Source organism: Corythoichthys intestinalis, chromosome 14 (assembly GCF_030265065.1).
Source record: "Corythoichthys intestinalis isolate RoL2023-P3 chromosome 14, ASM3026506v1, whole genome shotgun sequence".
NCBI lineage: Eukaryota > Metazoa > Chordata > Actinopteri > Syngnathiformes > Syngnathidae > Corythoichthys > Corythoichthys intestinalis.
Window position 1 is genome coordinate 5,600,834 of NC_080408.1, and position 16,196 is coordinate 5,617,029.

At 36.9% G+C, this 16,196-nt stretch overlaps 2 protein-coding genes across 5 annotated transcripts in view; both read left to right on the plus strand.

Moving 5' to 3' along the window:
- Window positions 1-10,772, plus strand: part of sugp1 (SURP and G patch domain containing 1) — a 31,828-nt gene extending 21,056 nt beyond the window's left edge. The window contains exons 13-14 of the mRNA XM_057857945.1: window positions 6,008-6,137; window positions 6,212-10,772. Coding sequence (XP_057713928.1) covers window positions 6,008-6,137; window positions 6,212-6,238 — 157 coding nt within the window. The 3' untranslated portion in view covers window positions 6,239-10,772. The remainder of the gene's footprint in view (window positions 1-6,007; window positions 6,138-6,211) is intronic.
- A 3,983-nt stretch (window positions 10,773-14,755) lies between these two features.
- stk11 (serine/threonine kinase 11) overlaps window positions 14,756-16,196 on the plus strand; it is a 70,258-nt gene continuing 68,817 nt past the window's right edge. For 3 of the 4 annotated variants that reach the window (XM_057857144.1, XM_057857143.1, XM_057857142.1), the window contains exon 1: window positions 14,756-15,118. The gene's annotated coding sequence lies outside the window, so the exon portion shown is untranslated. Of the gene's footprint in view, window positions 15,119-15,152; window positions 15,321-16,196 lie in introns of those variants that run through there. The other variant, XM_057857145.1, reaches the window with a different exon arrangement.

Genomic DNA, 16,196 nt, shown 5'->3' on the forward strand with positions numbered 1-16,196 from the left:
CGCTAAATAAATGTACAGTGTATGAACAACGAAATGTGAATATACTGTCCTACGTTACGGCTCGGTCCTGGCTATACAGCGAACTCCCAAAAGACAATGCTGGACGTCCGTATAATTTGCTGAATCAATTTGGTCCTCGATAGAAAACAGGTTCGCATTAACATAAATAAATGATAATTAGGTACTATTAGTAATAAGTAACAGGTTAGCATGCGTTCGCTATAATTAGCACATCGTTCAAACAACCACACAACTGGCTCTAAGTGTCCGATCGCGGGTGGAAAACACACAACAACAACAGAAAAGATGATACATGCAGGCGTTGCCTCTGTAGAGATGATTTAAAAGCATAAACAATGAAAGTAGGTTCGCAGCCGTCTATTCTATCTCGCTAACTCGCCCACTCACTCACTCAGAGCTACGTAGCTGTCCGTCTTCTTATGGCGTGTGAGCACTCTTCTTCACGTAAACAAGTGCGAGTGCGCCCTCACGTGGGTGTGAAAGCGCCACAAACTAAATGCATCCATTTCAAGATAAAAAAGTCAATAATACAATTGAACATACACTGCCAAAGGCAGAACGCGAACGTGGCCATAGCTATAAAGAGTTATTCAGATAACTATAGCATAAGAACATGCTAACAACTTTACAAAACCATCAGTGTCACTGCAAAACACCAAAATAACATGTGAAATTATATCATAATGTGTTAATAATTCCACACATAAGTCGCTCCTGAGTATAAGTCACACCCCCAGCCAAAATATGAAAAAAAAACGTGACTTATAGTCCGAAAAATACGGTACTACTGCTAATAATTGAAATCAGCAATGGAGATAAGCACAAGAGGAATAGAAAGCAAATAGATTGAAATATATAGACGGTTATGGATATGCAGTGCTAAACAAAAGCGTTTTTAGCCCTGATTTAAAGGAGTTAACAGTTTGAGTATACTTCAGACCTTCAGGTAACTTGTTTCAGAGGTGAGGAGCATAAGAACTAAATGCTGGCTCACCCTGCTTGGTTCTTGTTCTTGAAACATACCGGTTCCAGACAACCTTAGGGGTCTAGATGTTTCATAGGAATCTAACAAATCAAGCATGTATTTTGGTCCAAGGACATGAAGTGTTTTTTAGACGAGCAGTAGTGTTTTATAGTCTATCCTTTGACTCACTGGAAGCCAGTGTAACGATTTCAAAACCGCTGTAATGTGGTCCAGTTTCCTTGTATTTGTGAGGACTCTGGCTGCAGCATTCTGTACTAGCTGCAGCTTCCTGACTGATTTTTTTATCAAGACCTGTAAATATACAGTAGTCCAATCTGCTGCATGTTTTTCCATGTCTGTTGAGTCAGAAGCCCCTTAATTCTGGCTATATTTTTTAGGAGGTAATAAGCAGATTTAGTAACAGACTTTAGATAGCTATCAAATTTAAGGTCTGAGTCAATAATTACGCCAAGGTTTCTGACTTGATTTGTAGCTGTAAGTGACATTCTGTTAAGGTGCCTGCTTATCTTTGACCTTTCCTTTCTTTGCCCAAAAATGATCACTTCAGTCTTCTCCACATCCATTCATTGATTTGATGAATGCATTTACTCAGGGAGACTAAGGGACTATAATCATGTGGGGACACGGAACTGTAGAGTTGTGTGCCATCTGCATAGGCGTGATAGGAGATGTCATACTGTTCCATAATCTCAGCTAAGGGAAGCATATACAATGGGGCAAAAAAGTATTTAGTCAAACACTGATTGTGCAAGTTCTCCCACTTGAAAATGTTAGAAAGGCCTGTAATTGTCAACATGAGTAAACATTAGAGCAGGGAATCTTTGGGCACCTAACGATTCGATTACGATTACGATTAAGAGGCTCCGATTCGATTATAAAACGATTATTGATGCACCCCTTCCTTTTTTCTTTTTTTTTTTTTTTTAAATGTTTTGTACATTCGTTCCAAAATTGTTCAAAAATCCTCTCCGGCTAAACCAAACTACTATTTCAGTATCAAGTTGACATGTAACAGTGAACAAATATACAAAAATAACAGTACATAAAATACTCAAGTCCCCATTCTGTATCAGCAGCTTTAAACTACATTCAATTAATTTATTGTTGTGAATCAACCATTACAGTTAGGGTTGTTCCGGTCATGTTTTTTTGCTCCCGATCCGATCCCAATCGTTTTAGTTTGAGTATCTGCCGATCCCGAGTTTCCCGATCCGATTGCTTTTTTCTTGCTCCCAATTCATTTCCAATCATTCCCGATAATTTTTCCCGATCATATACATTTTGGCAATGCATTAAGAAAAAAATAAATAAAACTCGGACGAATATATACATTCAACATTCAGTACACAAGTACTGTATTTGTTTATTATGACAATAAATCCCCAAGATGGCATTTACATTATTAACATTCTTTCTGTGAGAGGGATCCACAGATTGAAAGACTTGTAATTCTTAAAGGATAAATGTGACTTTGTATATTGTGACTAAATATTGCCATATAGTGTATTTGTTGAGCTTTCAGTAAATGATACTGCAGCCATTCAACCCAAATGCATGATGGGAAGTGGACCCATGACTGTGCGTAGTGCTACCAATGGATATATCTTCTCTGCGTTGGGAAATAACATAGGGTGTTAAGAAAAAGCTCAATTACTACTTTTCTTCCCCACATTGCTTCCCACGATATTTCTAATCGTAGGGAGAGGGATTGTAAGGCTTTAGCCAATTAAAAAAAGGCTCCAAAGGCTGCCAAAATTCACTCTACTCATTTTACGCGGCCTTTTAGCTCTATATTTAGCTCTATATAGGTAAAACGGTGCCATTATAGATTGAACGCCACAATGCGTGAGTGGGTCGTGCATCACATGCGTTAACTGTGTTAAATATTTTAACGTGATAATTTTTTTTTTAAATTAATTACCGCCGTTAACGGGATAAATTTGATAACCCTACCTTAAGCCTAAACTAAAGACTCTGGTGTAACATATTATGTCTGTAACGTTAAATACAATTAGAAAACGATTTAATCAAAATATATATATATATTAAAAAAAGGCATGTCCGATATTTATTTTGCCGATTCCGATACTTTGAAAATGACGATCAATTGGGACATCTCTAGTTACAGTATTTAAAATTGCTCCCGTTATTCCATAATTTCCCTTCTGTCTACTTTTGACATGTCAAAATTTTAAAACTGTTTCATCGTTTAAAGATAGATTCAAGACAAGATTTTGCCCATTTAGGAGTATTTTAGATAAAAAGTTAATTAGATTCACTACAACAGAGCCTTCTAGAGAAGTCTACTGCTTTAAGATGGCGGCTGTTTACTAACGCCGGCAAGTCCGTCATTTCGCATCTCTGTTCAATAATACATGTTCTAACACTGCCGTCGTCTGTCATTTTGCATCTAGTTCTACATATATATGATATCTAGTGTAGCCGTTTGTTTGTAGCAACTAGCAACCGGGCGTTGTTTTAGCGGCTGTCGGCCGCAGTCAGGTATGATTGTTTTTTTTATCTAGCGGCGTAAGTTGAACATGATATTTACTCTCGGTCTGTTCCTCATTGCGTCCCAAAGACCGCGCTGACTGTGTTTTACTTCTGCTTTACCTGGTATAATTCAATAATAGGAATTTGAAAGTTTGTGAATCGTTCTCGAATCTTCCACGGCCGAATCGCGAATAATCTAAGAATCGGAAATTTCGCACGCCTCTAGTAAACATCAACCATGAGAGACAGAATGTGGGTGGGGAAAAAAAACAGAAAATCACATTGTTTGATTTTTAAAGAATTTATTTGCAAATCGTGGCGGAAAATAAGAATTTGGTCTATACTAGGCCTGAACGATATTGGAAAAAACTATTGTTGCGATTTTTTTTAGGTTTGCAATATATTGCGATATTATATTGCGATATTAAAAAAAAAAAGATCTATCTTTTTTAAAGAAATTTTCACTAAATGACTTGAATGGCTGTTTGGAAATACTTTACATAACACACCGTGACCACAGTGTATTCATATAATACCGTTTAATTTGTGAATGATGAAGATTTCTGTATGAAGGTATCCAGGAAGTCATGTCTGTCTGCACAAAATAGATCATTTATTGAATACAATATTTTACACTTCAACAGCAGCAAATACATTAAATGATAAATAAAAGAGCAGGTGCATTAGTCCCCTAAGTTTTTGACAAAATATAACAATAAATAAAAACTTCTGTAAAATAACAACAAAGTTGTCAACATATTTGAACAAAAATATTAAATATGACAAATAAAAGAGTTGTTCACAAACTATAACAATGAATAAAAACCTCAGTAAAACAACAAAGTTGTCAACATATTTGAACAAAAATATTAAATATGACAAAAGAGTTCACAAACTATAGCAATACATAAAAACCTCAGTTAAACAACAAAGTTGTCAACATATTTGAACTTAAATATTAAATCTGACTAATAAAAGTGCAAGTGCATTAGTCCCCTGAGTTGTTTACACAAAATATAACAATATAAAACTGCAAAACGGCAACAAAGTTGTAAAAATATTTCAACAAAAATATTAAGTACCAAAACTTTATGTGCAGCTGTACTATATATAGTTATTTGAAAAATACGGTTTACAATAAATTTAAATATAAAAGAAACAAACTCAATTGAACTTGTAAATAATTGAACTGAATAACTGCAAATAACTGTGATGAATAACAGAACCATTTTAACTCCCAAATTTCCTGCCTTCCTGATAGCTGTCACATGAATAAAAAGAAGAAAAGACATTCCTTCAGCTGTGTTATGTATTTGTCTGCATATCGTCCACCTTCCTTGCTCAGCAATTCTCAACTGGGTCTCATAGGTTTTTGGCCAAGACTATTAGTTTATCCACTATAGCAGGCTTGAGACAAGAACGTTGGCACGTAACAATGTTCCCACCTGTGTTAAAAAGCCTCTGATGGGGAGCTCGTAGCAGGAATGCATAGATACCTGCGTTTTAAATGGTCCCACATGTTTGACAGATTACTTCTTGTTGAGGCAACCATGGCGAGGCACTGTCGACAGGGCTGTTTTTTGTCCCTTATAGTCTTGTTCTTGCCAAAATACTTCCAAAACTCCTTTTGGATACAGTCTTCCTTGCTCCTCCAACGTGTTGATTGCTTGCTTTCACTTTGAGAACGGGCCCTCCTCCCTCCGCTCTGCTGTTCGGCCCCTCCTCCCTCCACTCCGCTGTTGCAGGGGGAGGGGGAGGAGCCGATGACTTGCTGGAGGGAAAGAAGCTGTGCGCTTTTTTCCCTCTCCTTCCTCAAAACAAACGTTTGTGGATTTAAAAAAATGAAATTAAAAAACTCGCACGTCCTTGCGATGGGACTATTGCACATGCGCACATCGCGATGGCGATGTTTAAACGATATATCGTTCAGGCCTAGTCTATACCAAAAGTTCATCTCAATACTTTGTTATGTACCCTTTGTTGGCAATAACGGAGGCCAAACGTTTTCTGTAACTCTTCACAACTTTTCACACACTATTGCTGGCATTTTGGCCTATTCCTCCATGCAGATCTCCTCTAGAGCAGTGATGATTTGGGGCTGTCGTTGGGCAACATCTACCACTGCAGATGTTAAATAAGAGTGGTCCAAGAATTGACCCTTGAGGGACTCCACACGTGAATTTGGTTCGTTCTGACTGACGGTTTCCGATTGACCCAAAGAAATCCCTATCATGTAAATAAAATGTGAACCACTGAAGAACAGTGTCAATAAGCCCTACCCACTGTTCCAATCTGCTGAGTAGTATGTTGTGATCAACCGTGTCGAATGCGGCGCTGAGATCCAATAGTACCAGAACAGATGATTTGCCCGCATCGGCATTCTGACGAATATCATTTAGGGCTTTGATAAGCATGGTCGATTAGCCGAACAACCTTTCACACCAGGCTGCCGCTAGTGTGAAACAGCATTTTATAGCCGATATAATGTGCTTTCGTGTCCACCTATAGGGGAACTACAGCCTCAAATGGAGCAGGGTTTGGGGTCGAGCGTCCGGCTGAGCTCTCAAAAAGCGATGATGAGTACGATGCCTTCAGGAAGAGGATGATGCTTGCCTACCGATTTCGGCCTAATCCACTGGTAACCTATTGTCTCTGTTCTTTTTAAACAGTAAAACCACAAATGTGCATCAACCCACTGTTTTGTTTTCACAGAATAATCCACGGAGACCATATTACTGAAAAAAGGCAGCTGTTTACAGAGATAGCGGGGGCCACCGCTTAGCTCACTTGTGAAGTTGGTTTTCATTGCACAATAACAATATTGTACAGAGCCCTCCGGGTGCCAGGGTAGAAAAAAATTCTTTTTCATAGCTAATCTGTACCCACAGTTTAGTAACCTGTACCTAGAGTTTAGTCATCTGTACCCACAGTTTACCAATGACACGAAAACGGTAGTCACCAATTTGATTTAGCAAGGACTCCTAATGTTGACAGACTAAGCAATCAGCTGCACATGGGATTCCGCTGCCCTTAACGAATAAAGTTGTTTTCAAAGGTAACTAATGCATGTTTTCTTTGGTAGCCATAAACAATGTCACTTTTACTACTAAACTGTGGGTACAGATTCCTAAACTGTGGGGACAGATTAGCTATTAAAAATATTACCTATTATCTATGTACCCATAGATTACTAAATTGTACCAACAGTTTACTAATCTCTACCCACAATTCAGTAATCTACCTACATATTACTAAACTGTGGATAAAGATTAGCTATCAAATTTAGTAATCGAAAGCGGCATGGAAAATGAATGAATGAATACTGTGGATACAGTTTACTAAACTGTTGGTACAGAATGCTAAATTGTGAGTACAGAATACTAAACTGTGGGTACATTTTAGTCATCTGTGAGTACAGATTACTAAACTGAGGGGACAGATTAGCTATAAAAAAAATATTTTTTCCCTCCTGGCATCCTGGAGGCTCAGTAATATTGTCATTTGAGAAAGTTTAGTAATCTGTGGGTACAGTTAAGTAATGTGTACTCATAGATTACTAAATTGCACGCACAGTTTAATAATATCTACCGACAATTTAGTAATCGACCCACAGATTACTAAACTGTGGATACAGATTAGCTATTATATTTAGTGATTGATACTGTGGTTACATATTACTAAATTGTGGGTACAGTTTACTAAATTGTACCAACAGTTTACTAATCTGTACCCACAATTCAGTAATCTACCCACATATTACTAAACTGTGGATAAAGATTAGCTATCAAATTTAGTAATCAAAAGCAGCATGGAAAATGAATGAATTAATACTGTGGATATAGTTTACTAAACTGTTGGTACAGAATACTAAATTGTGAGTACAGAATACTAAACTGTTGGTACATTTTAGTCATCTGTGGGTACAGATTACTAAACTGTGGGGACAAATTAGCTATGACAAATATTTTTTCTCTCCTGGGATCCTGGAGGCTCAGTAATATTGTCATTTGAGAAAGTGTAGTAATCTGTGGGTACAGTTAAGTAATCTGTACCCATAGATTACTAAATTGCACGCACAGTTTAATAATATCTACCCACAATTTAGGATTCGACCCACGGATTACTAAACTGTAGATACAGATTAGCTATTATATTTAGTAATTGATACTGTGGGTACATATTACTAAATTGTGGGTACAGTTTACTAAATTGTTGGTACGTATTACTTAATCGTGGCTACAGTTTACAGATTACTAAATTTTGGGTACAGAACACTAAACTGTGGGTACATTTTCGTCATCTGTGAGTACAGATTACTAAACTGTACCCACAGAATATTAATTATACCCACAGTTTAGTAATCTGTACCCACAGATGATGAAAATGTACCCACAGTTTAGTATCCTGTTCCCAAAATTTAGTAACCTGTATCCACAGTTGAGTAAACTGTTGCCACAATTAAGATTACGAAATTATGGGTACAGATTACTAAACTGGACCCACAGAATATTAATTATATCCACAGTTTAGTAACCTGTATCCATAATTTTGTAATCTGTGGGTACAGATTACGAAACTATTGGTATAATTTAGTAATCTGGGCAGAGTTTAGTCATCTGTGGGTACAGATTAGTTAAGTGTAGCGACTACTAAAGTCTACCCACAATTTAGTAATCTGTACCTACAGATTACGAAACTAGGGGGACAGATTAGCCATGAAAAATATTTTTTCTACCCTGGCACCGTCCGTAATATTGTCATTTCAGAAAGTTTAGTAATATGTGGGTACAGTGAGGTAATATATTGGTACAGTTTAGTCATCTGTAGATACAGATGACTAAACTGTACCCACAGATTACTTAGCTGTACCCGCAGTTTACTAATATGTACCCACAATTTAGTAATATTTACCCACAGATTACTAATCTGTACCCAGTTTACGAATCTGTACTCACAATTTAGTAATCTGTGGGTATAATTTAGTAATCTGTGGGTATAGTTTAGTCATCTGTTTGGTACAGATGACTAAACTGTGGGTACAGGCGACTAAACTCTACCCACAATGTTGTAATCTGTACCCACAGATTAAGAAATTTTAGGGAGAGATTAGCTATGAAAAATATTTTTTCTAGCCTAGCATACTGGGGGATCCGTAATATGTTTAGTAATATGTGAGTTGAGTTTAGAAATCTGTACACACAGATTTCTAAACTGTACCCACAGTTTACTAATATGGTCCCACAATTTAGAAAACTGTGGGTATAGATTCGCTATTAAATTTAGTAATCTATATGGTGGCTACAGTTTATTAAACTGTGGGTACAGATTACTAAATTGTAGGTATAATTTAGCAATCTGTGGGTACAGACTACTAAACTGTAACCACAATTTAGTCATCTACAACCGCAGTTTACTAATCTGTACCCACAATTTGGTAATCTCTGAGTATAATTTATTAATATAATATTGTATATAGTAGTTTTGTAATCTGTGGGTACAATTTTGCCATCTGTTGGTACAGTTTAGTAATCTGTGGGTACAGACTACTATATAGTGTACCCATAGATTACGAAACTGGGAGGACAGATTAGCTATGAAAAATATTTTTTCTACCCTGGCACACTGGGGGCGCCGTAATATTGTCATTTGAGAAGGGTTAGTAAAATGGGTACAGTTTAGTAATCTGTACTCACAGATTACTGATCTGTACCCACAGTTAATAATAGGTACCCACAATTTAGTAATCTGTCCCAAGAGATTACTAAACTGTAGTAATAGATTAGCTATTAAATTTAGTAATCTTTACTGAGGGTACAGATTACCAAATTATGGGTACAGATTACTAAATGGTGGGTACACAATACTAAACTGTGGGTATAATTGAGTCATCTTTGCCCACAGATTACTAAACTATATCCACATAATACTAAACTGTGGGGACAGATTAGCGACGAAAAATATTTTTACTATCGTGGCACCCTTGGAGCTCCATAATATTAGCATTTGCGAAAGTTTAGTCATTTGTACCCACAGTTTAGTAATCTGAACCCGCAGATTACTAAACTTTACTAAAGTAATCTGAACCCGCAGATTACTAAACTGTTGGTAATGATTAGCTATTAAATTTAATAATCTATACTGTACCCACTGATTACTAAACTGTGGTTACAGATTAGCTATGAAAAATATTTTTTCTACCCTGGAACACAGGGGGCGCCGTAATATTGTCATTTGAGAAGGTTTAGTAAAATGGGTACAGTTTAGTAATCTGTACTCACAGATTACTGATCTGTACCCACAGTTAATAATAGGTACCCACAATTTAGTAATCTGTCCCAAGAGATTACTAAACTGTAGTTATAGATTAGCTATTAAATTTAGTAATCTGTACTGTGGGTACAGATTACCAAATTATGGGTACAGATAACCAAATTGTGGGCACAGTTTACTAATCTGTATGTACAGATTACTAAATTGTGGGTACACAATAGTAAACTGTGGGTATAATTGAGTAATCTGTGCCCACAGATTACTAAACTATATCCACATAATACTAAACTGTGGGGACAGATTAGCGACGAAAAATATTTTTACTATCGTGGCACCCTTGGAGCTCCATAATATTAGCATTTGCGAAAGTTTAGTCATTTGTACCCACAGTTTAGTAATCTGAACCCGCAGATTACTAAACTGTTGGTAATGATTAGCTATTAAATTTAATAATCTATACTGTACCCACTGATTACTAAACTGTGGTTACAGATTAGCTATGAAAAATATTTTTTCTACCCTGGAACACAGGGGGCGCCGTAATATTGTCATTTGAGAAGGTTTAGTAAAATGGGTACAGTTTAGTAATCTGTACTCACAGATTACTGATCTGTACCCACAGTTAATAATAGGTACCCACAATTTAGTAATCTGTCCCAAGAGATTACTAAACTCTAGTTATAGATTAGCTATTAAATTTAGTAATCTGTACTGTGGTCACAATTTAGTAATCTGACCCCGCAGATTACTAAACTGTTGGTAATGATTAGCTATTAAATTTAATAATCTATACTGTACCCACTGACTACTAAACTGTGGTTACAGATTAGCTATGAAAAATATTTTTTTCTAGCCTGGCACCTTGAGGTCTCCATAATATTGTCATTTGAAAGTGTGTATGAGATCTGGCAATAAGGGTGATTCACTCTTAAACGTTAGGTTTCATCCGGGTTTGAATATCCCAACTGCTTCCTTAACACAATTACTGTTTCACCAGAAATAATTAAAGAACTATTGTATATTTCCATGTGTCTGCTTTTATTTCCGACTTGTCTGTTCTCCTTTATTTTCCACTTGAATCGAGATGTTCAATGTTCACAATATAATATCAGTGAGAAGGATCCATCTTGAGTAAGACTGATAAACTGTTTTTGGATGTTTGGATTTCACCCTTGCATGTTCATTCGGTATTTATTTTTTATAATTAAATGGCTGCAATCGACGGCATGAGACGTCCAATCCAATTGGACTGTGAGAGGCTGGCTGCGAATGATTGCTGTCACCCCAGTCAAATGGATTGGACATATAGCACCGTTAATGGCGTTTACTTGTGGGTATTTACAGGTCACTTCATGTTCATTTTCGGGCATGTACAGGTACTTTTCCTGTTGATTTGGAGTCACTTCCTATTGATTTGGGGGCATTCACGAGTCACTTTCTTTTCAGTAACCCAAAATCAACAGGAAGGTGACCTTTTAATGAACCAAAATCAACAGGAAGTTACAGAAAATCAATAGAAAATTACCTGAAATGCGCCAAACGTACTCACTGCATGGCAATGGCTGCAACTGACAACCATAGATTAGGGCTGCAGCTCTCGATTATTTAAGTAATCGATTATTCTATCAACTAATTAATTCGAATAATTGAGTAATCGGATTAAGAAAATGTAATGCGTTGCAGAATAAATTGTAGGGTTTTTAATCCAAAGGTTTGCTAAAGTGGCACTTTCAAATCAGCATTAAATACAAAATTCCTGAGCGCAGAATTTCACAAGCGCAATAAATGCATTTCAAAATAAATTTGAATACCTGAGTTTAGCCTCAAACGGTATACATAAATAATAATAGAGGATCGAAGTACAACAAACGAATTGGCTAACTTGCATAGCAAAAGTCCGCTAGCTTAAATGCTATCAAATGCTAACTTTTTTATTTTTACAGTGCTCTTAACAAATCATTCAAACACACTTTCCCACTAAAACTGCCTATTAACTAAATTAAGAATGGATTAAAACTTTAGCTCAAACAAAAACCTTATGTTGGTCTTAACAGGGAGCAGCTGGATTCAGCCATGTTAGATGAGTTATGTCATATTCACTGTCGCCACTAGAGAGCAGTGTATCCACCCAAATCAATAAAACCAAATGCAAACACTTTCAAAACAAACCATTACAACGCCACTATGATTAAACAAATCGTCGAACCAGCAAATTTCATTCGAAGCATTTTTCGAATCGAATTAATCGATTAATCGTTGCAGCGCTACCATAGATATCCAATTCAGGCTTGCTAGGATTGCACTTTCAAAAGAGCATTAAATGCAAACACAAAATCAAATTCTCGAGTGTATCTTCAAGTTATGCAGAATTCCACTTTCATTTAAAAATGATTTAAAATACCTGAGCTTAACCTTAAATGGTATTTTAAAAAAAATAAATGAATGAGTATCTAAGTACAACAAAAGAACAATCGGCTAACTTGGATAGCAAAAGTTTGCTAGCTTAAATGCTACAAAATGGTGACGTTTTTTAACAATGCTCTTAACAAATCATTCCAAACCATATTCCCACAAAAAAACAGCTAAATATCAATCAATCAATCACTCAATCAACTTTATTTGTATAGACTTATAAACTAAAAAAAAAACATTAGCTCAAACAAAAACTTACCTTATGTTGTTGGTCTTAACAGGGAGCAGCTGGATTCAGCCATGTTAGATGAGTTATGCCATATAGACTGTTGCCACTGGAGAGCAGTGTATCCCCCCAAAATCAAACTAAATGCCAACACTTTCAAAACAAACCATTACAAGGCCACTCTAATGAAACGAACCGTTGAAGCAGCAAAATTTGATTCGACCATAGATATCCAATTCAGATTTGCTAACGTTGCACTTTCAAAAGAGCATTAAATGTAAGTACAAAATTAAAATCTCTAGTGTCTAACTATGCAAAATTGCACTTTCATTTAAAATAACAGCTTAACCTTAAACGGTATAAAAAAATAAATGAGGATTTAAGTACCGTCATTTTTGCATTATTAAGGTGCACCTGACTATAAGATGCCACCCACCAAAATTGACATGAAAACGACATTTGTTCATCGATAAGACACCGGACTATAAACCGCAGCTGTCCCCACTGTATTTTGGAATATTCACACCAAAAGATATTAACCGGTAACACTTTATTTGACAGCGGCATCATAAGACTGTCATAAGACCAAATGAACCACCATGAAGCTTTGACCCAATTGGCTACAAAGCTTCATTGCTTCAAGAAACTTAATTTGGCCATCCCTGTCTTTTGGGGGAGACAGTCAACCTCCACTACCACCTGCTGTCAATACTATTGTCGCCCAACATGCCTCCTACCATGCATTGCAGCGTTACAGTGTAAATAACAATCAAAATTCATGTTCTGCGCTATTTCCTTAGATACTGTTCCAGTTGTTTCATTAATTGCTAGTTATTGTATTTGGCAGGGCTGGCCCAGCCTATACGCATACTATGCAGCTGCTTAGGGCCCCTGACCACTAGGGGGCCTCCAATCTGGCAATTGTTTAATTTAGATTCTTTTTTGTTTACTACAGTTTTCTTTCTTTGACTTTTGTGAGTTTTGATACTTGATTACAAGCTTAAAAAATAAAAGTTCTTCCTTAACTTTCTTTCTTTCCTCTTTTAGAAAAAGGTTTGGCGCTATCTACTGTAAGTACTGACAATCATTTGGGGTTGGAAGTTTGAAGTATGCAGTGCAACAAAATCTGATTAATATACAAAATCTGGACGTATGGGTTGGATTGCATATATGGGTTTCAAAGTACACTGTGACGAAATGGTGGGCCAAAAATATGGGCCCCTTTGCATTATTTTGCTTAGGGCCCCCAAATAGCCTGGGCCGGCCCTGGTATTTGGTAACAATTTATTTGACAGTGGCGCCTTAAGACTGTCATTATGCCATCATAATTATGACATGACAATGTAATGACCATAAATGAATGCTTAAAACAGATGTCATTTAGTGTTATCTGGCAAATTATCTCCATTTTGAATGGACGTAAAAGATCCGAGCTGGATAGTAGCATTCAGTAATGCCTATGGTAGTGTCATGTCATAATTATGACGGTCTGATAGCAGTCGTATCTGTCTGCTGTCAAATAAAGTGTTGCCTATTAATCCAAATAAATCAGCAAATAAGAAAGCTACGGTACAACAAAAGAACGATCGGTTGACTTGGATAGCAAAAGTCTGCTAGCTTAAATGCTATAAAACGGTAACATTTTTAACAATGTTCCTAACAAATCGTTCAAACACATATTCCCACAATAAAACGACTTAATATACCTATAAACTAAAAAAAAAAAAATTAGCTGAAACAAAAATCTTGTTGGTCTTAACAGGGAGCAGCTGGATTCAGCCATGTTAGATGAGTAATGTCATATTCACCGTCGCCACTAGAGAGCAGTGTATCCCCCCAAATCAATCAAACTAAATGCAAACACTTTCAAAACAAACCATTACAATGCCCCTCTAATTAACGAATCGTTGGAACAGCAATTTTGAGTCACTTCCTGTTCATTGGGGGACATTATTGAATCACTTTCTTTTCAGTCACCCAAAATCAAAAGGAAGTTACCCACAAATGCCCCAAAATCAACTGGAAGTGACCGAATATCAACAGGAAATGCCCCAGAATGAAATCCTCGCACGCCACTGACGGCCATAGAAGTCCAATCCGTTTGAAGTAGGAGGGTTGGCCACCCTCCCACTTCGAATGGATTGGACGTCTTCTAGTGATAAACTCAATAACTTGTTTTTTGTTTGTTTTGTAGAATATCCCAGAATGATTTCCTGACTCATGTATTGATAATTATCGCATCGTGAGATCGTTATCGTGAACCTTGTATCACAAATCGTATCGTATCGTGAGTTACTAGTTAACATTGTGGAGGTGGGCGGGGACTGAAGTCCTTTTAAAGTGAATTATGTTTTCAAGCGATGAATGAAACGAGCAGACACGCAATTCCTCCGCGTTCTAGTTTAAACTATCTAATGTGTCATTGAATATTATATTTTGTCCGTGATTTCTCGTCGCTCCGGGACTTTGCGGGTTTTACAAACTTTGATTTGACGCAGTAACGCACCGGACTGACAGTGCGAGTTGACTCGGGGCTTGAGGGGGGTTGGAGGTAAACAAGATGGCGACAATCTGACTGGCGAGAGTAATACGAAGAGTCCCGGGGAAAAAAATGTGAATTGATATGAAACTTGGCTCAAGTCGCGCTGTTGTGATTCCGAGGACTGACATAGGAGAAGCGAGTCAAATCAGAGATTCACGCGGTTTTTTAGGTGAGTTTTCCCACACTGGAGGAGTTGGAAATAAACTAGCTCGACGTGAACGCAACCCCGCTTAGCTTGCGTTAGCTTGATTTATCTGGATGCTTTCACACCCCGCTGCTGTGCTCGGCAGAACGCATTCCGGTTCGGTTCTGGTTTGGGATAAAGCTGCAAACTACGACTTAGAAATTCGACTCTTTTTCCGACACCACTGGTAAATCATGAAGCGCTTGGTTTGACGTTTGTAAAATGGCTAGCTAGAGCTGCATGTAGCTTCACTTGTGTGACGACGTTTCTTTCACGCTCCATAAATAACACCCGCTTTATGTATTTGTTCTGAATGTATTTGTGTAGAAAGTTCGTGGACGGGCTTCACGTTTTGTTTAACTTGTTTTATGAAAGGAGGAGAAATGTCAAAAGTATAGTGCGGCAAGCTCGTTCATTCAAGCAGATGTGCGACGTTAGCATTTTGGTACGCTAATAGTTGAGAGTATTAAATCATGGTAAATATATACCCCGATAAATTTCACGATTTGAAATTGAGGTCACTTTGCAGATGAGTATTTGAATTATTGGTAGTTATTATTCATAAAGGTTGTAATTTTTTTCCAAGAAAACTAATGTGTAGAAATATTTTCACCTTGTTATGATATTTTTAAGATGCTAATTACATTTTTTGATATGCAGGAGTTTTTTCATATACGCTGCAATATATTGAAATTGTGATGTATCGCGATACTTTGTAGCTTGATATTAGTCCTGCAACGATTAATCGATTAACTCGAGAGCTTCAGATCAAATTTTGCTGCTTCAAATATTCGTTTAATTCAAGGGCGTAGGTTTGCATAGTGACGGTAACACTACCAACTTTTCAGGATGCTTAAATTGTCGTAGTCGATTAATCGATAAGCTAGTTAGTTCGAAATAATTGAGTAATCGGATAAGGAACATTAAAAAAAATAAAATACCTGAGCTGAGCGCCAAACAGTATAAAAAATAAATAAATGAGGATCTAAGTACAACGAAACAACATCTGGCTAACTTAGATAGCAAAAGTCCACTAGCTTAAATGCTATAAAAGGTAGTTATT